General features: G+C 44.9%; 1 protein-coding gene across 2 annotated transcripts in view; it reads left to right on the top strand.

Moving 5' to 3' along the window:
* Positions 1 to 25,440, top strand: part of TBC1D14 (TBC1 domain family member 14) — a 184,426-nt gene that overhangs the window by 70,402 nt on the left and 88,584 nt on the right. Inside the window, exon 1 of one of the 2 annotated variants that reach the window (XM_068277021.1) lies at positions 3,480 to 3,697. The exons of the other annotated variant lie outside the window; for it this stretch is intronic. Within the exon in view, the coding sequence (XP_068133122.1) occupies positions 3,663 to 3,697 (35 nt within the window). The 5' untranslated portion in view covers positions 3,480 to 3,662. Of the gene's footprint in view, positions 1 to 3,479; positions 3,698 to 25,440 lie in introns of those variants that run through there. 2 annotated transcript variants of the gene reach the window in all.

Raw genomic sequence — 25,440 nt, 5'->3', positions numbered from 1 at the left:
TGCCCTGGTCTGTCTACTGTTCTACTCTTTACTCACGATGTCTCTGTAGTCTTAAGACCGTTAATTGTGACAGGAGTCAATACAGATAAAGCGGGAGGGTGTCAGGTAGACCCCTGTCGCAATAAAAGGTATTTTTAGGAGCGGTGCCTCGCTGCTCTCTTCTTGTGGAAATTGCAGTTACTACTGAGGAGCACGCTACCGAGAACCTTTTTGGCACATGTGGAGTCCAGATCCAGCTGCATCCGGTGCTGGTAATCCTTTTTTTCACTTCCATCGATCAGAGAGAGCAGTGGTGTAACTACAACGTATGGGCCCCCCAGCAAAACTTTGATGCCCTCCCCTTCCAATGTTCACAACCTTCCCTTGCCTCCCCTTGTTGCTCTTCACGGCCTTGGGGCCCATCTCACAAGGATCATAAAACAAGCATGGCCCTCATAATCTTTACACACATAGCCACAATAATACCTGATCTGAAGTATAGTCCCCTGTATCGGAGGAAGGGAAGGTTACTAGTCAGGGGTCCCCCCCCCCACCCCTGGGCCCCCCTGCGATCACAGGGCTGCTCCCCTCTAGTTACATCCCCGAGATTTTTTTAAACTTCCAAAAGCTGTTCTTTTATTTTATGTTACAGTATCTGTGGCAGGTTTGCATACTTACTTAGCCGTGCATCAGAGCAGGGACAAGGTCCTCCAGCACCCAAGGCTGAGACACCAAAGTGCGCCCCTCCATCCCTCCCACCCCAGCTGTCACACACTGATTGCTATTAGACTAAGAGGCGCCACCGGGCCCACAACCTCCCAAACACCTTAAGGGCCCTTTTCCACTTGCAATCGCTAGCGTTCACGCTGAACGCTAGCGATTGCTGAATCGCAAATTACCGGCGATTCCCCGACGTTCGCCGCCGCGATTTTGCTATGCTATGCATAGCAAAATCGCGGAAAATATTGCTCCGCCGCGCGTTCGCATTCCTGACAAAAACGAATCGCGGTAGTGGAAATGACCTACCGCGATTCCTATGTTAAAAAGCAAACCGTAGTGATTGTAAAATCGCTAGCGGTTTGCGTTTTTGCGATTTGCGCTGGTGGAAAAGCGCCCTAATATCTAGTTATCTGGCTTTCAGTTACTGCTATGTATCCCCTTTTCTTATTTCTTTCTGCTTCATACACAATTAGGAATGACAGCTGAATGAATTGTGCGCCCTCTCCTACACTGCGCCCTGAGGCTGGAGCCTCTCCAGCCTATGCCTCGGCCCGGCCCTGCCGTGCATAATGCCCCTTGGGGCCCGTATACAGTCTATTGAGAACCTCGGCACTAAGTAGATGTAAGGGGACATAAAGAAGTATGTACTGTACTCGTCTTCTCCCTGCTGGTAAATCTGCAGAGACGTTTCCTGTGGTTTTTCTGCTAATGCGGTTGATTCCAGCTATCAGTTGCTATTAGTGGTGCTATTAGTAGTAAGTAAGTAGTAGGAAAGGTCAATGGAATGCTAATACTGCTGAGTTCATTCAGATTTTATGGTCATTTTACGCAGCTTAAAGCAAACCTCAAGCAGCAGAAAAAAAATATGAGTTGTATGTGTAGTGTGGATAATAAATAGAACAGTAGTACCAAAGAAGAGTCTCAAGTTTTTTATTTTCAGTTATGTAGCTATTTTTATAACACTGCATCATTCTGTCACTTTTGCAGTTTTAAAACCACACTCCGTCTTTTAAGCTATAAAACAAAGCAGCAATCATGAGCCTTTGAACTTTCCAGCAGTAAAACCTTATCTCAAGCTGTCTCTCGCGGTTTCTTGGCTGTTTAAAGTGAATCCGAGGTGAGAGTGATATGGAGGCTGCCATATTTATTTCCTTTTAAACAATACTAGTTGCCTGGCAGCCCTGCTAATCTATTTGGCTGCAGTAGTGAACTGAATTGCACCAGAAACAAGCATGCAGCTAATCTTGTCAGTTCTGACAATATTGTCAGAAACCCCTGACCTGCTGCATGCTTGTTCAGGGTCTGTGGTTGAAAGTATTAGAGGCAGAGGACCAGCAGGGCAGCCAGGCAACTGGTATTGCTTAAAAGGAGATACATATGGCTGCCTCCATATTATTCTCACCTCGGGTTCCCTTTAAGTGCTTTAGAACAGTGTTTCTCAACATTTTATTGGTATGTACCCCTAATTCTGTACTCACCAAGTACCCCCTAGCATAGTAAACATTGGCACAAGTACCCCTTGACAAATATATATTTAATCGTAGTACATGACAATTGGTTCTAAACAATTTCCAAGCATTTACTATTGCTATTAATTAGCTAAAATACTAATTTGGTGTTTAAATAAGATTTATCATTTTCTAAAAGTCTAAATTTGTTATTCTTGGTTAAGTATATCTAGCCCAAGTACCCCCTGGAACCATCAGAAGTACCACCTGGGGTACACGTACCGCACGTTGAGAACCTCAGCTTTAGAAAACAGGGCCGTATTAGACCCAGTGGGTCGGAAAGCTCAGGGAAGTGGTTTTGTTTTGTTTTTTTAACTCGTCCTGTACTGGAAAACAATATAAACTCTTTTCTTTGCCACTAATGTTCTATTTCTCACCTGTATTACACATACAATTCATTGGGGGCATTTATCAAGAGACAAAATATTAGTAGGGTTTTAGAAGTTTGTGCAGAACTGTCTCAGACATCCTAAGAAATTACTAAACAATGCAGATTCCTTCTTATACTGTTAGGAATAGGAGGAGTTAGGAAGGTCTCTCAGCCACTGCAGTGTGTGAGGGAAATTGCTGTTGCTGAGGTAACCAATGCACCTGCTGTGTTGCACCAATGCCCAGCACTGGAAGGGTTAAGCACAGAACAGCTTTACAGGACACCATGGCAGCAGGGGGGAGGAGCACTTCACAAATCATGCCTAGCCTGCACTGATGTACTATCTGTAGAACTGCTATTAAGCACTTCTTTATCTGTGACAGTTTAGGGATGGATTTGCACTTTTCTTAACTGTAGTGCAGCTCTAGAAATCCATGCTAATTTGCTGCTATTATGTAGGATTAGAGAAGTTTCTTATTATCATGCGGAACAGTTCCCCTGCTGGTTAGAACTGTTTAAGAAGAATAAACTGTTGGTAATGCTTTGATAAATCTGATCCATTATCTCATAAGTTTATTTTTGCTTCAGGTTTTCTTTAAAAAATGGACCAATCAGATGTAGCCGCTGCATGCGGTGCTTGTTATTTGTTGTTGAAGTGGTTACACTGTATCTGTTGGCACTTCAGGAAACTTTGATCTAGAACTTCAGATTGGACAATGTTTCTAGAAATGGGGTCTGCAGGTCACCACCTCTCCTGCTCCCTTACAGCTCTGCACTCTATAAATACACTCAGAATGTAACCTGAGCAGTTCCAGCACAGGCTGTGGGTGTGAAGTGACCCGGCAGCTCAGCCCTCTGAGTAGTATTATGCAGTATGTGCCCTTCCCTGTTGACACAGCAACTGGAAGTGTAAAGCACAGATCAGTCACTCTCCCCTGCTGGAACTTCCTGGCTGCCGGGGAACATGGAGCCCTCATCACACCAGTGAGATGCCCTCTGCCTTCTATTATGTCATCACTGCTATAGGACCCTCCAGATTCCTATGAAGACCATCGCCTAGGGCTGCGACAGACTATCCCTGGATCATGGCTGCCCCTCCTTTGCTTCTCTTGGTAGACAGGTGCGTATTAGACTACAGGTGAAAGGTCTTTCTGTAGCAGAAGCACAAACTTTGTTCTGTAGAGCTTTGGCTGGTTTTTCACAATTTTCCAGGTCTGAACTTGGAACAGGCTATCAGAAACCTTATAAAAGTTTGCTAAAGTTTGTGTCCGAATACTTCATAGCTAATACCGGGTGCTAATGCCAAGATTTCACTGTTTATTTTGCAATATAGCAAACGAGACGATAGAAACTTGATGTCAAAGATAAAATGTGATTCATGCTTTGCAGGAACAGGTCTCCGTTTTTGCTGCAGTTTTCTGTGTTCTCACTGCTTGAGGATCACACTTGTGCACTATCTACTGTGATTGTTTAGAAGGACATTGTTACATTGACTGCTTTATGGCCAATAAAGGTCAGTGGAGAAAAATGCTGCTTGCCCTGTTTCTGTAATAGCTGCATGCAGCACTTCTGCCTTGCAGAAATCTTAAAGCGGACTTGAACTTAGAACTTCCTCTCTGCTCTAAAATATTAGCAACAGTATAATTACTTTTTTAAAGAAAAACATTTCTTTGTTACAGCTGTTACAAATCCTGCAGTAAATCTACAGTGCGTCTACTTCCTGCTTTCATGGATGCAGCCATGGAGTTAGCAACCTGTGTTTACAAATTAGCTGCTCTGCCGAGGCAGCCAACTGACACAGCTGAGAGATCAAATTACAGTTATAATCTATCACAGATGTGACCGGCTAAACTCTCTAAATACATACAGGGTGAATTTCTTTCCTGTGCAAGAAGAACCATTTTAAGGAGCCCACTATTGATGTACTTATTTATTTTTTTCAAATCTATGTAATATGATGGACTACCTAAAATATCCATGTATATTCACAGTTTACCTTTCTCCTACATCGGTTTGGTAACAGACAAAAAAGATTGTATCATTCGTGGGCACATACTTATTATTTTTCTGTGTGATAGTTGTGGCTGATGAAGCATGTATCCTGTCTCCTGGCCACAGTGGCCAGGCCACACTTTTTATAGCTCTGGCAAAGTGAACTATAATAGTACAGTGTACACTCCTTTGTTGTCAGTAAGGCCGATTTGCATTGTTACCTTGGCACTGGCTGGGCAACTCCTGCTGTAGGCAATTTTGTGATGCTTATTGCTTACTACTGATATTACTTCCACAGAAGTCAATGGAAAAGTCTTTCAGCACCAGTAAAATGGCTATAAAATTTCAGTAAACGTCAGTTTGCACTTGTTAAAAGCACCAGTTTGCTCCTGCTAAAGGCACCAATCAATGCTGATGTGTTTTTAACACTTAAAGAGGAACTCCAGTGAAAATATTCTAATAAAAAAGGTGCTTCATTTTTACAATAATTATGTATAAATGATTTAGAGTCAGTGTTTGCTCGTTGTAAAACCTTTTCTCTCTCCGATTTACAGTCTGACATTTATCACATGGTGACATTTTTACTGCTGGCAGGTGATGTCAGTGGAAGGAGATGCTGCTTGCTTTTAAACAGCTATTTCCCACAATGCAATGAGGTGCACAGACAGGAAAAACTGTCAGGACCACGGTCCTGACATCACACTGTGGGAGGGGGTTCGCCACAATATCAGACATACAGACCACCTTAATGATCCGTTTGAGAAAAGGAAAATATTTCTCATGGGAAAGGGGGTATCAGCTACTGATTGGGATGAAGTTCAGTTCTTGGTTACGGTTTCTCTGCCTCTGATCATCTGCCTCTAATACTTTTAGCCATAGGCCTCAATTCACTAAGCTTATCTCCTGTCTTTAATAACTCTTCTAGAGTTGTTACCATGGTGATAAGGCATGTAGTATTCAGGAAACATTTTACCTCAGGCAAACCTAAAGTTAACTCTTCTGTCTTTAAATTAACTCTCCAATCCTTAAAATAACTCCAGATTTAAAGACAGGCTGTTAATTAACTGCGTGTGAAAATAACTACAGAGGAGGTAAATTAACTACAGGAGAGGTAACTTAAGGAATGAAGAGGTAAGATAACTTTCACGTGTGGAGGTAAGTTTTCTCTTGCTTTATTATCTCTAGCATGATCTTAGTGAATTGAGGCCATAGACCCTGAACAAGCATGCAGCAGATCAGGTGTTTCTGACATTGTCAGATGTGACAAAATTAGCTGCATGCTTGTTGCTGGTGTTATTCAGACACTACTGCAGTCAAATAGATCAGCAGGGCTGCCAGGCGACTGGTGTTGTTTAAAAGGAAATGAATATGGCAGCCTCTCACTTTGAGTTCACTTTGAGATCACTAGACACAAGCTTAGCAGTAGTGGTAGATGGTGTCCTCCTAACACAAATCTTTCTGGATGTACGCAAACTTGTAATGATCTGAATCGCTCCTCGTACTGAGATAACGTGGTAGAACAAACTTAGGCCCCTATCACACTTTACACGGTCCGTCACGTTGTGTCGCACAAAAACGCTATGTACCATCGCAGAAGCAGTGATAGCCCTATGGGACTAGAACAATACATATGGTACGGCATGTCCCGTTGTGATGCTGGAAATGTGACTGCATTATCCACATTTTACCCAGGAGTTGCCTTATAAAGTGCATCTGAATTGAGAGGGATATTGAGGCCTCCATATTTATTCATTTTTTAACAATATCAGCTGCCTGTCTGTCTTGCTGATTCGCTGCCTCTAAAGGTGGTCATACACTTAGATTTGCAGCAGATTCAACCATCAGATAGATTTCTGTCAGATGCCTGTCAAGTCCAATCTGACAGGAATCTTTCTGATGTGTGCCACACACTAGGAACAGATTTCCAATAGATTTCAGAAGTAAATCTATTGGAAATCTATTGAAAATCGATCTAAATGCATTATTGCACCATTAGATCCAATGCAACTCCATGGCCCAACGATCTGCCTAGATTTCCATCCTCTCAGATAGATCAAATCGATCGAAATCGGCTGCAAATCGATCGTTTTGCTGATTTGAAAGAATCTATTTTTGATCAATCGAACGATTCTATAGAATTGATCAATCGATCGATGGCTGAAATCGACCAGAGTATGGGCCCTTTATTTCTTTTAGCCTTAGCCCCAGAACAAGCATGCAGACCTGATGCTCTGAATGAAGTCTGACTGGATTAGCTGCATGCTTGTTTCAGGTGGAAGTCTCCAGCGGGGGAACGTGGACATCCGGAGGAGAATGGGAAAGCTCATCAGGACTCAGAGCCTTCCCTCTCCTTAGGTGAGTATCTGTTTCTTTTTATTCTAATTTAGGCTTCAGATTCACTTTACGAGGTGAAACTAATATATGAAATAGACTCATTACATGCTATGTGAGATATCTCAAGCCTTTATTTGTTATAATGATAATGATTGACGTACAGCTGATGAAAACCCCAAAATCAAAATCTGACCATTAGAATATTGTGAAAAGTTTCAATATTTAAACGGGCACTACAGCGAAAAACTAAAATTAAAAATATGTGCAAACCTATACAGAGAAGTACATTTTTTCCAGAGTAAAATGAGCCATAAATGACTTTTCTCCTATAATGCTGTCACTTACAGTAAGCAGTAGAAATCTGACAGAAGTGACAGGCTTTGGACTAGTCCATCTCTTCATAGGGGATTCTCAGCAATGCTTTTATTCTTTATAAAGATATTCCCAAAAAAGGATTTAAACAATGATGCTGGCCAGCTTCCCTGCTCACTACACCCATTTTTTGGCAGTTGGACAGAGCAACTGCCATTCACTAAATGCTTTTGAAAATAAATATATCCCTTAGAATCCCCTATAAAGAGATAGACTAGTCCAAAACCTGTCGCTTCTATCAGATTTCTACTACCTACTGTAAGTGACAGCAACATAGGAGAAAAGTAATTTATGGCTCATTTTACTCTGGAGAAAATCTTATTTGTAAAAGGTTTGCACATATTTTAAATTTTACAGTTTTTCGCTGTAGTGCCCCTTTAAGGCTCAGTGTCAGACTCTAATCAGCTAATTAATCCAGAACACCTGCAGAGGGTTCCTATTTCATATATTAGTTTCAGCTTTTTAGTTGAATTACTGAAACAAATTGACTTTTACACAATATTCAAATTTTTCGAGTTTCACCTGTATTTATGTTGTTTGGTCACCAGTAGCCTGGAGAAAGCATCTTTTATCAGCTGTGAGAGAATGCGTATGCAAGCAAACCTAACTATGATATAAGTTAATGTGTACTTCAGACATAATTAACACAAGCATTTGGGTCTGGGGCTTCCTCCAGCCCCCTGCAGGCTGTGGGCTATCTCTGTGTCTGTCCAGTCCCATCTTTTCCTCCACTGTCCTTCCTGTTGAAGTTGCCAACTGGGCCAGTTGGGGACTACTGCGAATGTGTGGCCCTGGCCGAGCATGTTCTTGGTCACGCCGATCTTCCTGCTCCTGCGCAGAACGCTCCTGGACACAGGAATGCAACGCAGTTATTCCTGTCATACGTGTGTACAAAGCTCTTACATGTGCATGTGGCTTTATTTTAAGAGAGAGTATGGAATGCAGATTGTTCCTGAGACAATTGGCCACTCTGCTATCACATTTGAGAAGTTGAATGCATCACAAAACGCGTGAGTTGGGGTTGTAAGCTAGGTTGCACAAAGGTCAACAGTGGCCGGATTTGGGAAGCGATCAGGCAGCAGCTGGAGTGTAATGATCAGTTTACCTCCTTATCACATCTGATCTCGGTATTTTAGCATTCAGATTGACTACTTTCCCTGCTAGCTTTGTAGCGATCCATGGAGTACATTGATATGTGGCTATCTGATATAATTTACCAGCACCTCCAGTCCTCCTTTCATCAGGCTTGCAATGGTCAGTCAGTTACTGTCAGATTCAATCAGTGAACAAATGGGTTAGAAAATCAGCCCTATTGTATGGCCACCTTCAGGCCCTAATTAACCACTTAATGGTTTTAGTACAGTATATCTACTCCCCTAAAAATGTAATCTAAAGCCCAATCTACACGATACGATTCTTTGTGCGATTCAATTACCATTATATTTACGATCCGATTAAATCCGACATGTCCGATCGGGATTCGATTTGCCATTGCAAAACAATGGCAAATCGAATTGAATCAAATCCCAATCGGACATGTTGGATTTAATCGGATCATAAATAGAATAGTAATCGAATCTCACAAAGAATCGTATCGTGTAGATGGGGCTTTAGCCTCAGGGGAGTAAATATACGTACTCAATCGAAATCACAGATGTGCGCTCTCCTGCTCGCCCGTGCATGCAATACTGCGCTTGTTCTCGCTGCCACCCGTTAGCAGGGAGATCAATTTAATTTAAAAATATACAAACAAACTATAAATAGTTATCTTAGGGATTGAACTTTATTAATATGTATGTCAAGAGGGTATATTACTGTTATTGTTTAAATTATGGGCTTGTAAATAGTGATGGACGCAAAACTGATAAAATGGACCTTTATGTATAAATAATATTGGCACCATACATTGTGATAGGGACAGAATTTAAACGGTGTAATAACCGGGACAAATGGGCTAATAAAATGCATGGGTTTTAATTATGGTAGCATATATTATTTTAAAACTATAATGGCCAAAACCTGAGAAATGAATTTTTCCATTTTTTTTCTTAATATTCCCATTAAAATGCATTTAGAAAAAAATAATTTAGCATAATGTACCATTCAAAGAAAGCCTAAATTGGTGGCGGAAAAAACAAGATATAGGTCATTTTGTTGTGATAAGTAGTGATAAAGTTATTGGTGAATGAATTAGAGGAGCGCTAAAACGTGAAAATTGCTCAGATGCATAAGGTGAAAATACAATGAAGTCTGAAGTGGTTAAGGTCTCTCTCACACAGGAGGATGAATTGTGCACTGGTCAGGCAGTTCAGCCTTCCATCTGCTGACCACCGACTGCCTACCGGCTGCAATCTGATTCAGCTGGATGGCAGCATTTGCAGCATCACATGTGTCCTCTCCACTGTCTGTGCAGAGGACTACTAAGAACCTGGCTGGTGCACAGGAGCAGCTGACAGACCTTCAGACTTTACTGTAAAGCTCAACACACACCATACAATCTTGGTTGTACAGATTTACTAAATCTATGTAGTATAAGGGCCATCAGATTGAAAATACCTTGAATGATTGATTGGATAAGCTCTTATACTACATGAAAGTGGTAAGATTGAACAACCAAGATTGTATGGTGTGTGTTGAGCCTAAGAGAGATTGAGGGCGCCTGTGCAGTCAGCCACGGCCACCCCGACCAAGAAATAAGTTCAGGGGATCGGTACGCGGCAATGGAGGTGGACGGAGGAGAACGGAGGGAGCTGTGGGCATCAGGAGAGCCCACTACACATGCCTGCTCCCCTTGTTCTTAAATGTGTGTATGCGCTAAGGTATTCTTTAAAGGGAACCTGAAGCAAGAAGTCTATGGTGGCTGCTATAGTTAAAAAAATATATATATATTGCGCTTTTCTCCTGGTGGACTAAAAGCGCTAGAGCTGCAGCTACTAGGAAATGCTCTATAGGTGGCTGGAGTGTTAGGGAGTCTTGCCCAAGGTGTCCTGAATTGGTGCTGACTTACTGAACAGGAAAACCTGAAATTCAAACCCAGTCTCCTGTGTCGGAGGCAGAGCCCTTAACCAGTACGCTTTCCAGCCACTGCTAGTTGTATCCTTTTAGACACCAGTTGCCTGGCTGTCCTGCTGATACTGTCTCTCTACTACTTTTAGCCATAGACCCAGATCGGGTGAGCAGCACAGTGGCGTAGTGGTTAGCACTCTCGCCTTGCAGTGCTGGATCCCCGCCAGCCATGGCACTATCTGCAAGCAATTTGTTTGTTCTCTCTCTGTTTGCGTGAGTTTCCTCTGGGCACTCCGGTTTTCCCCCACATCCTAAAAACATACAGATAAATAAATTGGTCCTAGACTATGATGGACATATGACTAAAGGGGCCCATACACCTAACGATTTTCCCATCGATATACAGCAGATTTGAATACTGTGATCGAATCTGCTGTGAAATAGTTGCGCAAACGCTGACAGAACGATAGATTTCCATCCGAAATCAATCATTCCCGTCGATCCGTCCGTGCGGAAAATTTTGCTCTATTGCCGGCGGGTCAGGAGTGCGTCGATAGCGGTGTTCGAATGCCCGCCGACCGACGCTAGCGGCAATACATTACCTGCTCCGGCCAGCGCGACTCGCCCAGTCTCCGCTGTCTTCTTCTCCGCGCTGGGCTCCAGGTCCAGCTGGCTTCACTGAACTTCCTGTCCCGATAGGAAGTTTAAACAGTAGAGCACCCTCTACTATTTAAGCTTCCCCCAGCAGGAAGTTCAGTGAAGCCAAGCTAGCCGCACCCAGAGCCCAGCGCGGAGAAGAAGGGGGGGTTGCGGCGCGGCAGCTTCACAGATTGTGATCGGTTTCATGCTGAAATCGATTCACAATCTGTTTGCAGTAAAGGCAGCCATACGATCCCTCTGATCAGAAACGTTCAGAGAGGGATCTATCTGTTGGTCGATCTGATGGAGAATCGACCAGTGTATGGCTACCTATAGGCAGGGATTAGATTGTAAGGCCCTCTGAGGGACAGTTAGTGACAAGACTATACAATCTGTAATGGCATTCTGGGTATGTGGCCTTGGCCTTTTTTTCATTGTCTTGTGCCATGTGATCTATTAATAGGGCCTGTTCCTTGTGCTGTGACTATTTCTCATGCTCTTATCTCTCATCACGGCAGTGTTATGGATTGACTTGGCGTTTTCAGTGTAGAAAATGTTTTGTCCTCACAAGTATCGTTGATCTGGCAGCACTTGCACAATCCTCTCCAGTGGAGTTGCGGATCTCGGGAAGAGTGAGGCCGTCAGCAGTCTCTGGTTCACTCTCGGTCACAGCAGTGCTGCCTGCTCATCAATAGGGAGGACTGTAAAGTGCATTAAACCTTACATAAATCAGTTATAATGTATGCAAATTGTACTGTAATAAATGAACATTGCACATTGACATGAGGTGTGAGAGGTTTTATCAAACGCATGACTTGTTTATCCCCACCCTAAATGTATTATTTCAAGCTATGGCACTTTGTAGATTGCTACTACAGTTGTGATCTTACATTAAAGGGAACCTGAAGCGAAAAGGGATATGGAGGCTGCCATATTTATTTCCTTTTAAACACTACCAGTTGCCTGGCTGTCCTGCTGATCCTCTGCTTCCAATACTTTTAGGGCCCGTTTCCGCTAGCCGACCGTGCGTCCTGCGAGACGCGCGGCGGCAGTTCCTTCCTGTGCAAGGACGCAGCCGACTCCCGGAAGCCGTGCCATGCACTGATGTGACAATTCGCTGCCTCCCCAGGCTGTTTTAGCCGGGTGCTTCACCCGGATAGTTTTGGTGAGCATCCGGCTGTTATCAGCTCACCTCCTCTTCTGTAAACAGAGTTGTGCACAGAAGCACCTGCCCTGCATTCTCTCATCTTGCCTCACCCGGATACTTTTTCAGGCCACCCAGCTACATATTCATACCACCCGGCTAGAAAAAAATTCTGGGGAGAACTCTTCTTCCACGTGAAAAAATGCTGCAATGTCAGCCGAATGGCCAAGGCAAGCGACTCGGACGGCAGCAGCATTATCCATTATGGCAGAGTTTCCCCGTGCGATTTGCTTGCGGGGAAACTCTGTGGATTTGTCCCGACTTCCGCAGCCGTGGAAATAGGCCCTTAGCCGTGCCTGAACAAGCATATGCAGATCAGGCATTTGACATTATTGTCAGATGTGACAAGATTAGCTGCATGCATGTTTCTTGTGTTATTCAGACACTGCTGCAGCCAGATAGACCAGCAGGGCTGCCAGGCAACTGGTATTGTTTTACAGGAAATGAATTTGGCAGTATCCATGTACATCTCACTTCAGTTGTCCTTTTAGTTTTCCAGTTTGAATCTACAGGAACCAGAATTAGTGATGCCTGAACCGAAACGTTACATGGAGCTCAACAGATATTTAATTAACTGATGGCTTGGTGAATTAATCGGGCTGTCAATTTGTCATTAGCTTCTTAATCCTATTAGCCTTGTACAATACTCTAGTTCAAGTACGCCTAATGGCCCTGGCACACTCACAATCAATACTGCCCAACGGGGATTGGGCTCCGATCTGTCAGGTGACATTGCAGCACTCACTTTGCAAGTGATCAACTTGTTCTGCTCTATGCGTGGGAAGGGAGGGGCTTAGCAGCTTAGGAGTGACGTCGTGGGGAGTAGTAAGGGGGAAAACAATTCTATTAGCCGTTACTTGACCAAAGTGATCCACCAGGATGGATCGTTGGCCGAGCCGCCGGGGGGCATCAGGGGCAGCTGTATTCACGCTGGATTCTCGGCAGAGGCGGTTGTTCTTGGCCGAGCTTCATCAGGTGTGAGTACAGGCCATAATTCTGCTTCTTCCAGTTGGAAAAGGAAAGTTGAATGTAATACCCAGCTATACTTTCTACAGCTGTCTATGCAGTGGCAAGTTGCTGTTAAAGAGGGATTGTCGGCCACAAAATCAGATTCCATTTACCCACTGCTGTGTTCATTATAGGACTTACCAGCTACGCTAGGTGGATCGGGGGGAGGCCCTAGAGCTGCGCAGCCGCGGCCAGCTCAAGCGGCCATTTTGCTAGAGGCAGGAGAGCCCGACCCGGGCTGTGGGGTCAGGAGCGGACCAGGGGGTCGATTTAACTGCGGGGACCCAGCGGAACTGCACGGAGGGCACGGATGGCATCCATTTCAGGCAGGTACTTTACTTTTTTTTTTATTTGGGCTCGTAAGTCCTTTAACCCTGCATTGCAAGCACTCTAATCTGTTCACAAATGTTTCTGCTGTAATCTTATCTCAGTCAGACTGGCTCTATTTGGTACATTGCTGATGAGAGTGAAGCTTGTCCTCACCTCTCCCACATTCCTGCTCCTCACTAATTGGCTGAAGGCAGTTCAGTGTGGCACAAGGCTGAAATCTGCTCTTACTGTGCTCACATGTCTACAAAGCAAGCTAGCTACGAAAAAAGTAAGGGAGGAAATGACATCAGGATTGACTTCAGTTAGAGGGAATCCAGATGGTAAATGCTAGGAACAGAATTCTCTTTATTTACTACATATACCATATACTATTTGTGGCGTTCACATGGACCTTTTTTTTTTTTTTTAAATGTGCAGCATGCTGATTCTAGCAGGAAGACTCGTGCCTTTCAGCATTAACACTTGCAGCTGAAAACACAAATATGCGTACACTGATAGGTCTTGTTCACACTACACTGATTTTTATTTTTTTTTAAAGTGCTGGCAACTTTGCAAATCGCCCTAAAAGCGCTTGTGTAATGGTTTCCTATGACAGTGTTCACATGTAAGCGTTTTGATTTCATTGAAATTGCAAACGCACTACCTGTATTTTCTGAGCGCTTTGGCTTAATGGTAAGTATAGGGAAATTGCAAAGCACTTGAAAAAAACGCTTTGTATAGCGATTTCCCAAGCGCTTTTATGACAAAATACATCGTATTTATTCATTTCCAGGTTAGAGCATTCACTTCCTCACTAATGTCAGGAAGTGAAAAAAAATCATCGCTAATAAAAAGCGCTTAGAAAAGAGGTTTTCTAAGCGCAAATCCAGGGAAAAGCTCTTCAAAAATCAGTATAAATTGCTCAGCGCTTGCGATAGTGCTGGCAATTTATACTGTGAACAAGGCCTTCTAGCATATTCTAAAGCATACACTGTAGTCTATTCTAAAGCTATGCAAAGTCTTAGTGTACCTGAAGGGGAAAAAAGTTCCCCACATAGGCACTTACCTAAGTAGATAAAAGGAAGCCTTTAATCCAAAGGTTCCGCTAGCCCCCCTCCACCTCAACATTCCAGCAATAGGACCACCCAAAGCCCATCTATAAGGGCTAGTTGATGGAGCTCAGTCGCATTGCGCAGGCCCAGATGGTTTGCGCCTAGCGTAGTAGCACAGAGATGAATAGCCTCGTCTTTTTCCGCTGAGCCCAAGCAGCAACTCCTTGCTACTGTGCAGGCTTGAGCCATCCTGCGCCATGCAGCCACACTCATTTACATATATGGGAGCGCAGCTGCGAACTTCTGAGGATCCCAGCGCTGGATTGGTGGTCGGGAAGAGAACCTGGGAAATCTCTGGAGGATCCAGAGGCTTCCCTCTACCATGGCAAATCCGGCATCTATAAACTTTAGACCTGTGGATCTTACAGGTTTGCTTTAAACTTGACAGCAGAGTCTGCTGTGAGGGAAACTTGCTGACTATTGGAGCTTGTGGTGAGTCATGTGACCGCCTGAACTGAGTGCCAGTACAGAGGGGCATGAAACAGGAACTTTTACCACAGAAAGCAGAAGTTGGTTGGACTTGTGGAAAGTCACATGAAAAGTTACTGATTCACAATTAGGTGTCTGCTGGGTAACTAAGTACTGGCTGCTGATCTTACAGTGAGAAAAGCCTCTAAGGGCTCTTTCACACTAGGAGTTGATCTGTCTGTTTTGACAGATCGCTCCTAGGCTGCGGTTAGCTGAGCCCAGTAAAATCTGTGCAGGAGATTTGGGCGCAGCCGACGCCACCATAGGCCGTAATAGGAATTACGGCCATAGCTGTGCTCATTGAATGGTTTGGGCGACGTCAGAATATTGAGCCCAAATTACAGGTAGTCCCCGGCTTACGAACGCCCGAATTACGAACGACCCGCCGTTACGAACACCCGCCGCGATGAAGTCACGCAGCCGGGGACTACCTCTTGTGCCTCCTTTAGTATGTCCTTTAGTATGTGCAGCAGAAGCGACTAAGTCTCACCTCATCCATGGCGGCTCCGGGCCAATCAGCGGCCTTCTCTGTCCCCTGTGCTTCAGTGTCCCCCTATGTGTCTCCTTGTGTCTTTATTGTGCCTCTCGTGCTCCCTAAAGCAGAGTATGCTCAGCTAAACTTTAGATAAGATATATAGACAAGATACTTGTTATAGTTAGTTTTTCATCTCGGATCCGCTTTAAGCCTAGAAAAAAAATCATTTTTACTCACCTGTGGCTTCTACCAGCCCCCTGCAGCCGTCCCGTGCCCTTGCAGTCTCTCTCGGATCCTCCTGTACCCCGCCACCAGCTACTTTAAATTCACCGACAGGCGTGGCGAAGCGTAGTCTTTTTCGCGTTCCCGTCTACAATAGCATTATTGCAGACGGGAATGCGAAGGAGACACGTGGCCAGGCCTGCGCAGGCGCACTGATCCTTTCGGCCGAAATCGAAGGTAGCTGGCTGCGGAGGACAGGAGGATCCAAGAGGGACTGCGAGGGCACGGGACAGCTGCAGGAGGCTGGTAGAAGCCCCAGGTGAGTAAAAAAAAAATGTTTTTTTCTAGGCTTAAGAATCCCTTTAACCACTTGAGGACCACAGTCTTTCTACCCCTTAAGGACCGGCCACTTTTTTTCCATTCAGACCACTGCAGCTTTCACGGTTTATTGCTCGCTCATACAACCTACCACCTAAATGAATTTTGGCTCCTTTTCTTGTCACTAATAAAGCTTTCTTTTGGTGCTATTTGATTGCTCCTGCGATTTTTACTTTTTATTATATTCATCAAAAAAGACATGAATTTTGGCAAAAAAATGATTTTGTTAACTTTCTGTGCTGACAATTTTCAAATAAAGTAAAATTTCTGTATACATGCAGCGCGAAAAATGTGGACAAACAGGTTTTTGATAAAAAAAAAAACCATTCAGTGTATATTTATTGGTTTGGGTAAAAGTTATAGCGTTTACAAACTATGGTGCAAAAAGTGAATTTTGCCATTTTCAAGCATCTATGACTTTTCTGACCGCCTGTCATGTTTCATGAGGGGCTAGAATTCCAGGATAGTATAAATACCCCCCAAATGACCCCATTTTGGAAAGAAGACATCCCAAAGTATTCACTGAGAGGCATAGTGAGTTCATAGAAGATATTATTTTTTGTCACAAGTAAGCGGAAAATGACACTTTGTGACAAAAAAAAAGAAAAAAAAAAAGAATCCATTTCTTCTAACTTGCGACAAAAAAAAAATGAAATCTGCCACGGACTCACCATGCCCCTCTCTGAATACCTTGAAGTGTCTACTTTCCAAAATGGGGTCATTTGTGGGGTGTGTTTACTGTCCTCGCATTTTGGGGGGTGCTAATTTGTAAGCACCCCTGTAAAGCCTAAAGGTGCTCATTGGACTTTGGGCCCCTTAGCGCAGTTAGGCTGCAAAAAAGTGCCACACATGTGGTATTGCCGTACTCAAGAGAAGTAGTAGAATGTGTTTTGGGGTGTATTTTTACACATACCCATGCTGGGTGGGAGAAATATCTCTGTAAATGACAATTTTTTCATTTTTTTACACACAATTGTCCATTTACAGAGATATTTCTCCCACCCAGCATGGGTATGTGTAAAAATACACCCCAAAACACATTGTACTACTTCTCTCGAGTATGGCAATACCACATGTGTGGCACTTTTTTGCACCCTAACTGCGCTAAAGGGCCCAAAGTCCAATGAGTACCTTTAGGATTTCACAGGTCATTTTGCGGAATTTGATTTCCAGACTACTCCTCACGGTTTAGGGCCCCTAAAATGCCAGTTCAGTATAGGAACCCCACAAATGACCCCATTTTAGAAAGAAGACACCCCAAGGTATTCCGTTAGGAGTATGGTGAGTTCATAGAAGATTTTATTTTTTGTCAAAAGTTAGTGGAAAATGACACTTTGTAAAAAAAACAATAAAAATCAATTTTCCGCTAACTTTTGACAAAAAATAAAATCTTCTATGAACTCACCATACTCCTAACGGAATACCTTTGGGTGTCTTCTTTCTAGAATGGGGTCATTTGTGGGGTTACTATACTGCCCTGGCATTTTAGGGGCCCTAAACCGTGAGGAGTAGTCTTGAAACCAAATGTCACAAAATGGCCTGTGAAATCCTAAAGGTACTCATTGGACTTTGGGCCCCTTAGCGTACTTAGGGTGTAAACAAGTGCCACACATGTGGTACCGCCGTACTCAGGAGAAGTAGTATAATGTGTTTTGGGGTGTATTTTTACACATACCCATGCTAAGTGGGAGAAATATCTCTGTAAATGACAATTGTTTGATTTGTTTTACACACAATTGACCATTTACATAGAAATTTCTCCCACCCAGCATGGGTATGTGTAAAAATACACCCCAAAACACATTATACTACTTTTCCTGAGTACGGCGGTACCACATGTGTGACACTTTTTTGCAGCCTAGGTGCGCTAAGGGGCCCAACGTCCTATTCACGGGTCATTTTGAGGCATTTGTTTTCTAGACTACTCCTCGCGGTTTAGGGCCCCTAAAATGCCAGGGCAGTATAGGAACCCCACAAGTGACCCCATTTTAGAAAGAAGACACCCTAAGGTATTCCGTTAGGTGTATGGCGAGTTCATAGAATTTTTTTTTTGTCACAAGTTAGTGAAAAATGACACTTTGTGAAAAAAACCCAATAAAAATCAATTTCCGCTAACTTTTGACAAAAAATAAAATCTTCTATGAACTCGTCATACACCTAACAGAATACCTTGGGGTGTCTTTTTTTCTAAAATGGGGTCACTTGTGGGGTTCCTATACCGCCCTGGCATTTTACGGGCCCAAAACCGTGAGTAGTCTGGAAACCAAATGTCTCAAAATGACTGTTCAGGGGTATAAGCATCTGCAAATTTTGATGACAGGTGGTCTATGAGGGGGCGAATTTTGTGGAACCGGTCATAAGCAGGGTGGCCTTTTAGATGACAGGTTGTATTGGGCCTGATCTGATGGATAGGAGTGCTAGGGGGGTGACAGGAGGTGATTGATGGGTGTCTCAGGGGGTGGTTAGAGGGGAAAATAGATGCAATCAATGCACTGGGGAGGTGATCGGAAGGGGGTCTGGGGGGGATCTGAGGGTTTGGCCGAGTGATCAGGAGCCCACACGGGGCAAATTGGGGCCTGATCTGATGGGTAGGTGTGCTAGGGGGTGACAGGAGGTGATTGATGGGTGTCTCAAGGTGTGATTAGAGGGGGAATAGATGCAAGCAATGCACTGGCGAGGTGATCAGGGCTGGGGTCTGAGGGCATTCTGAGGGTGTGGGCGGGTGATTGAGTGCCCTAGGGGCAGATAGGGGTCTAATCTGATAGGTAGCAGTGACAGGGGGTGATTGATGGGTAATTAGTGGGTGTTTAGGGTAGAGAACAGATGTGAACACTGCACTTGGGAGGTGATCGGACGTCGGATCTGCGGGCGATCTATTGGTGTGGGTGGGTGATCAGATTGCCCGCAAGGGGCAGGTTAGGGGCTGATTGATGGGTGGCAGTGACAGCGGGTGATTGATGGGTGGCAGTGACAGGGGGTGATTGATGGGTGATTGATAGGTGATTGACAGGTGATCAGTGGGTTATTACAGGGAAGGACAGATGTAAATAATGCCCTGGCGAATTGATAAGGGGGGGGTCTGAGGGCAATCTGAGCGTGTAGGCGGGTGATTGGGTGCCCGCAAGGGGCAGATTAGGGTCTGATCTGATGGGTAACAGTGACAGGTGGTGATAGGGGGTGATTGATGGGTAATTAGTGGGTGTTTAGAGGAGAGAATAGATGGAAACACTGCGCTTGGGTGGTGATCTGATGTCGGATCTGCGGGCGATCTATTGGTGTGGGTGGGTGATCAGTTTGCCCGCAAGGGCGGGTTAGGGGCTGATTGTTGGGTGGCAGTGACAGGGGGTGATTGATGGGTGATAGGTGATTGGCAGGTGATTGACAGGTGATCAGTGGGTTATTACAGGGAAGGACAGATGTAATTAATGCACTGGTGAATTGATAAGGGGGGGGGGGGTGGGGTCTGAGGGCAATCTGAGCGTGTGGGCGGGTGATTGGGTGCCCGCAAGGGGCAGCTTAGGGTCTGATCTGATAGGTAACAGTGACAGGTGGTGATAGGGGGTGATTGATGGGTGATTGATGGGTAATTAGTGGGTGTTTAGAGAAGATAACAGATGTAAACAATACATTTGGGAGGTAATCTGACGGCGGGTTTGCGGGCGATCTAATGGTGTGGGTGGGTGATCAGATTGCCCGCAAGGGGCAGGTTAGGGGCTGATTGATGGGTGGCAGTGACAGGGGGTGACAGGGGGTGATTGATGGGTGATAGGTGATTGGCAGGTGATTGACAGGTGATCAGTGGGTTATTACAGGGAAGAACAGATGTAATTAATGCACTGGCGAATTGATAAGGGGGGGTCAGAGGGCAATCTGAGCGTGTTGGCGGGTGATTGGGTGCCCGCAAGGGGCAGATTAGGGTCTGATCTGTTAGGTAAAAGTGACAGGTGGTGATAGGGGGTGATTGATGGGTGATTGATGGGTAATTAGTGGGTGTTTAGAGGAGAGAATAGATGTAAACAATGGATTTGGGAGGTGATCTGATGTCGGATCTGCGGGCGATCTATTGGTGTGGGTGGGTGATCAGATTGCCCGCAAGGGGCAGGTTAGGGGCTGATTGTTGGGTGGCAGTGACAGGGGGTGATTGATGGGTGATTGATGGGTGATTGATGGGTGATTGATGGGTGATTGATGGGTGATTGACGGGTGATTGACGGGTGATTGACGGGTGATTGACGGGTGATTGACAGGTTATCAGGGAAGATAGATGCATACAGTACACAGGGGGGGGGGCTCTGGGGGGGGGGGGGGGTCTGGGGAGAATCTGAGGGGTGGGGGGGTGATCAGGAGGGGGCAGGGGGGGGATAAAAAAAAAAATAGCGTTGACAGATAGTGACAGGGAGTGATTGATGGGTTATTAGGGGGGTGATTGGGTGCAAACAGGGGTCTGGGGGGTGGGCAGGGGGGGGTCTGAGGGGTGCTGTGGGCGATCAGTGGGCGGGGGGGGGCAGATCGGTGTGTTTGGGTGCAGACTAGGGTGGCTGCAGCCTGCCCTGGTGGTCCCTCGGACACTGGGATCACCAGGGCAGGAGGCAGCCTGTATAATACACTTTGTATACATTACAAAGTGTATTATACACTTTGTAGCGGCGATCGCGGGGTTAACATCCCGCCGGCGCTTCCGTATGGCCGGCGGGATGTTACGGCGGGTGGGCGGAGCCAGTTGCCGGGGGAAGCGCGCGTCATCAATGACGCGATCGCTCCCCCGGCATGCCTAAAGGACGCGCCGCCTGAAGGCGTATTGCGGTCCTTTAGGCGTCCACTTTGCCGCCGCCCATGGGCTGTGGGCGGTCGGCAAGTGGTTAAAGGGACAATTAAGCCAGGTTTACATTCCTGGGGCTTCTACCAGTCCCGTGCCGTCCCGTGCCCTCGCAGTCACTCACAGAGCCTCCGGTTCCCCGCAGCCAGCTAGTTTCGTTTTCACTGACAGACCTGGACATGCTTATTTTTCTTTGCGTTCCCGTCCACAATTGCGCCCTGTGCAGGATGCTGTTAAGAACGGAAACCTGAAGGATACACGCGGCCAGGCCTGCGCAGACGCAGAAAGCCCGCCGACTCCCTTTCAGGGCCTGTCAGCAAAAACAGAACTAGCTGACTGTGGGGGACCGGATGCTCTGTGAGTGACTGCAAGGGCATGGGATGACTGGAGGGGGCTGGGAAGCCCTAGGCAAGTAAAACTGTTTTTTTTTAATTTTTTTATTATTTTTTATTCCGTGTCCCATTACGTGAAACCAGCAATTGAATTTGGCGGTAAATCTTAAGCTGATGAGAAGCTTGCATGTTTTTTAACTTCTTATCGCCTCTAACTGTATATGTGTTTTACTGAATTGTGCTTTGAAATAGCTGCTGGTCTTTTTAGCTGCTGCAGAAGTGAACAGTGTATTCATTGAACACTTTAATTACTCTTCATTTGTTCAATGTTCTCTTCTGCAAAAAAAAAAAATTCCTGCAAAAATGTAGCACCTGAACGGCTCTGTATACCACAGAGAGGGGTTCAATTTTTCCCCCCCACCAAAAACAATTACAAATAAATTGAATGATGTACGGTTTCCATGCAATGACATCTAGAAATGTTGTTCTATGAGCTTGGGGGGGGGGGGGGGATTTGCATTGATAAGAATAAATCTTATGGAATGCTACTTGGCAGATACTTGTATGCCCCATGTTTTTTACTGTAGTGTGAATAAAGAACAGAGGCGCCAACAGGATAAAATCAATTCTTAAAACTTTTAAAATTGCTTAGGAGGCAGTGGTGGACTTGCCCCCTGCAAGCAAACACAAAAACTGTGTATTCAAAACAATCAAATTTATTGGTACACTAGAGGGTTTTTTTGCAACGCGTTTCGCAGGTATATTCCCGCTTCCTCAGGCAATAAAAAAATAAGAGTACACACAGTACAGTCTCAAGGTCACGATAATAGGAGTACTGTGTACTCCTATTTTTTATTGCCTGAGGAAGCGGGAATATACCTGCGAAACGCGTTGCAAAAAAACCCTGGAGTGTACCAATAAATTTGATTGTTGAATACACAGTTTTTGTGTCGGCATGCGGGTTGTAAGTCCACTGCCTCCTAAGCAATTTTAAAAGTTTTAAGAATTGATTTTATCCTGTTGGCGCCTCTGTTCTTCATTACGTTATAATTGATATCCACCCCTGGTGGAGGGGGGATACCTCTTTCTCTCTCCTGTCTACTATAGAGTGACTTCCTAACCCTGAGTGAGGACAGGCTAATCTCCTCACCTGCCTGTACAGTGGTTACTTGGAGGCAACCCTGGTTTGTGAGTATATATTATACTCGTTTCATTTACCCAATTGTCAATACTTACTACACTATATTGGGCTCTTGGTTCTCTTTTTACATATACTGTAGTGTGAAGGCTGCCATATTTATTTACTTTGAGACAATGCCAATTTCCTAGCAGTCTTTCTGGTCCTTTTGGTTGCAGAGTGGGATTTGCACATCTGTAACAAGCATGTGGCTAAAATGGCTAGACTTAAATCAAAGCCGCTGATGTTCACTCTAGTTTTTGGCTAAAAGTATCAGTTAGGCACACCAAAAAGCGATAGCGTAATCGCAATTGCTTACCGCTTTTTGAAGTGATATTTCAGAGCAATTCTAGGCATGTGCAGAGTGATTTTCTAAACATGCCTAGCGATTTTTGGAGCATTTTGGAGTAGCATTTTTAATATTTTGTTACAGTAGAGCTGTAACTGAACAGCCTCTAACAAAAACGCTTGGAAAATCGCTCTGATCTAGCGCTTTTCAGAGGGATTTTCCACTTTTCTATACTTAACATAGAGGCTGAATCACCTCGGAAATCATCAAAAATGCTGCAGGACCCGCGTTTGCGGTTGGGAACCAGCACTGAGCCTGAGATGCCACTGCTCCATCTCATTCAAATACATTAGCCAAGCGCTTGGCACCAGGAAACTGGCAACTGTATAACACCCCCCACAACCTCAAATCTACAGGATATAACAACCTGACCACCCCAGAATCCAACTAAAAACCTTTGGAGCAAGAGGATCTTTCTATCATGCTGCCCCTACCCCTTGGAGCGCCTTGCCACACCCAATCAAGACCACTCCAACCCTGAATTGTTAAAACTGGACAGCCACCTGTTTAGTCTGGCATTTATGATCACGTAACTTTTCGCCCTGTACACATCACTATGTACTGATCTGAAACGAGCTTATGCGCTTCAGCCTCTTTTAGCCGTGTGCTTCACCCCACTAATTTTGGTGAGCACCCGGCTGTCATTGGCTCAATCCCCTCCTATGCTGTAAGCAGAGTTGCACCCCTCGCTTTCCCCCCTCGCCCCCCACCCGGCTACATTTTCATGCCACCCGGCTGGAAAAATAAATCTGGGGAGAACATTGAGTCCTATGGGAGTAAAGCTTTTTACAAATGTTTTTGTTGTTAGTTTACAATGTTCCTGTACATTTTTTAACTTATTAACTCCAACTTCTTTGAAAGGATGGCCATGAATGATTTTGGCTAGATCCGTTTTTCTGATTTCTTCTGGCGCCTGCATTGGCAGCAGAGAGCATTCGTCAAGCCTCACTGGTGCGGAGGAAAGGTCACCTGGCTTCTATCTGATGGAGCGGCAGTGGTTAGACTTTTACCCTCCACACTCCTCTACTGGTCATGGGTTGCTTTTCTGCTGCTTGTTTTCTTCTTGCAGAGAGAGCCAACATGTTATCTAGCCAGTGGGGTAGCAGTGTTGCAGCTGAACTAATAATCTCAGGCTCAGTGCTTGTGCCACTGTTTTTTCTGAGGAGATCTGTGGAGTGCCTGTGTGATCCAGCAAACCTTGGCAGGATAATGTTAAAGTGTACCTGAACTCTAGCACAAGACAGAAGGAAAACAGAGAGGAATGCACCCTGTATGTATCTAGAGATTTGAACCTGTCTAATTCCCCTTCATCCATGAATACTTACCACTGTAATTTAAAGGGGCACTATGGCGAAAAATTGTAAAAGTTAAAATATGTGCAAACCTAAACAAATAAGAAGTATGTTTTTTTCCAGAGTAAAATGAGCCATAAATTACTTTTCTCCTATGTTGCTGTCACTTACAGTAAATAGTAGAAATCTGACAGAAGTGACAGGTTTTGGATTAGTCCATCTCTTTATAGGGGATTCTCAGGGATATATTTATTTTCAAAAGCATTTAGTGAATGGGAGTTGCTCTGTCCAACTGCCAAAACACTGTATAGTGAGCAGGGAAGCTGGCCAGCATCATTGTTTAAATCCTTTTTAGGGAATATCTTTATAAAGAATAAAAGCCTTGCTGAGAATCCCCTATGAAGAGATGGACCAGTCAAAAACCTGTCGCTTCTGTCAGATTTCTACTGCTTACTGTAAGTGACCACAACATAGGAGAAAAGTAATTTATGGCTCATTTTACTCTGGAAAAAACATACTACTTATTTGTCTGTTTGCACATATTTTAAATTTTATTTAATTTTTCGACATAGCGCCCCTTTAATCTCCCAGCTGTTGTCAGCTCAGGAATCTCGGCAATCCTTGGCAGAGCAGCTAATTTGTAAAAACAGGATGTTAGCCTATGTCGGCTTCCAGGAAGTAGACACACAGCAGATATATTGCAGAATTTGTATCCACTGTTAAAAAGAAATGTTTTTCTTTAAAGGTTATTTCTCTATCCCTCAGCTGGGACACGTCCTTAGGAGTTTGGGCACGCCCAGACACCTGTTGAAACACACAGGAAAAAGTATTAAAAGCTCCCGCTCTCCCTCTAACCTCAGTTATTTTTGTGTTTCCGCCCGGAAGCACACGGAAAGTAGCTCCAGTTTGTTTTTTTCTGTATCTCACCAGAGGGTGAGTGTGTCACTGGCAGAGGTACCTGGGAAGCCGGGAAGAAGCGTCAAGACATCGGGGAGAAGGTGCCTCTGCCGCCATTGAACTGGACGCCCTCGGGTGGAATAGGGCTGTCCAGCTTCCTTCCTCCCGCGCGACTAAACTGGCCTGCCCTTTGATCACACGGCGAGAGCGCAGAGCTCGGGAGGAGGAGTCGTCGCACCGGAAGTGACGCGTTACTGCACTTCCGGTTGCGCATAAGAGAACGCCGGGGAGCCAGCATGGTGGAGGATGGAGTCAGCTAGTGCAGCCACCATGTCCGCATCGGCCGCCTCGGCGGCGCCAGGTACAGCGCCAGCCGCAGTGTCAGCAGCAGCACCTTCTTCAAGGTCAGCGGCTGCGCCAGCCACAGGGGCAGCAGCAGCAGCAGCACCTTCTACAAGGGCAGCAGCAGCGTCAGCCTCAG

The sequence above is a fragment of the Hyperolius riggenbachi genome, chromosome 1, assembly GCF_040937935.1.
Source record: "Hyperolius riggenbachi isolate aHypRig1 chromosome 1, aHypRig1.pri, whole genome shotgun sequence".
NCBI classification, from domain to species: domain Eukaryota; kingdom Metazoa; phylum Chordata; class Amphibia; order Anura; family Hyperoliidae; genus Hyperolius; species Hyperolius riggenbachi.
This window is presented reverse-complemented; position numbering and strand designations above follow the sequence as displayed.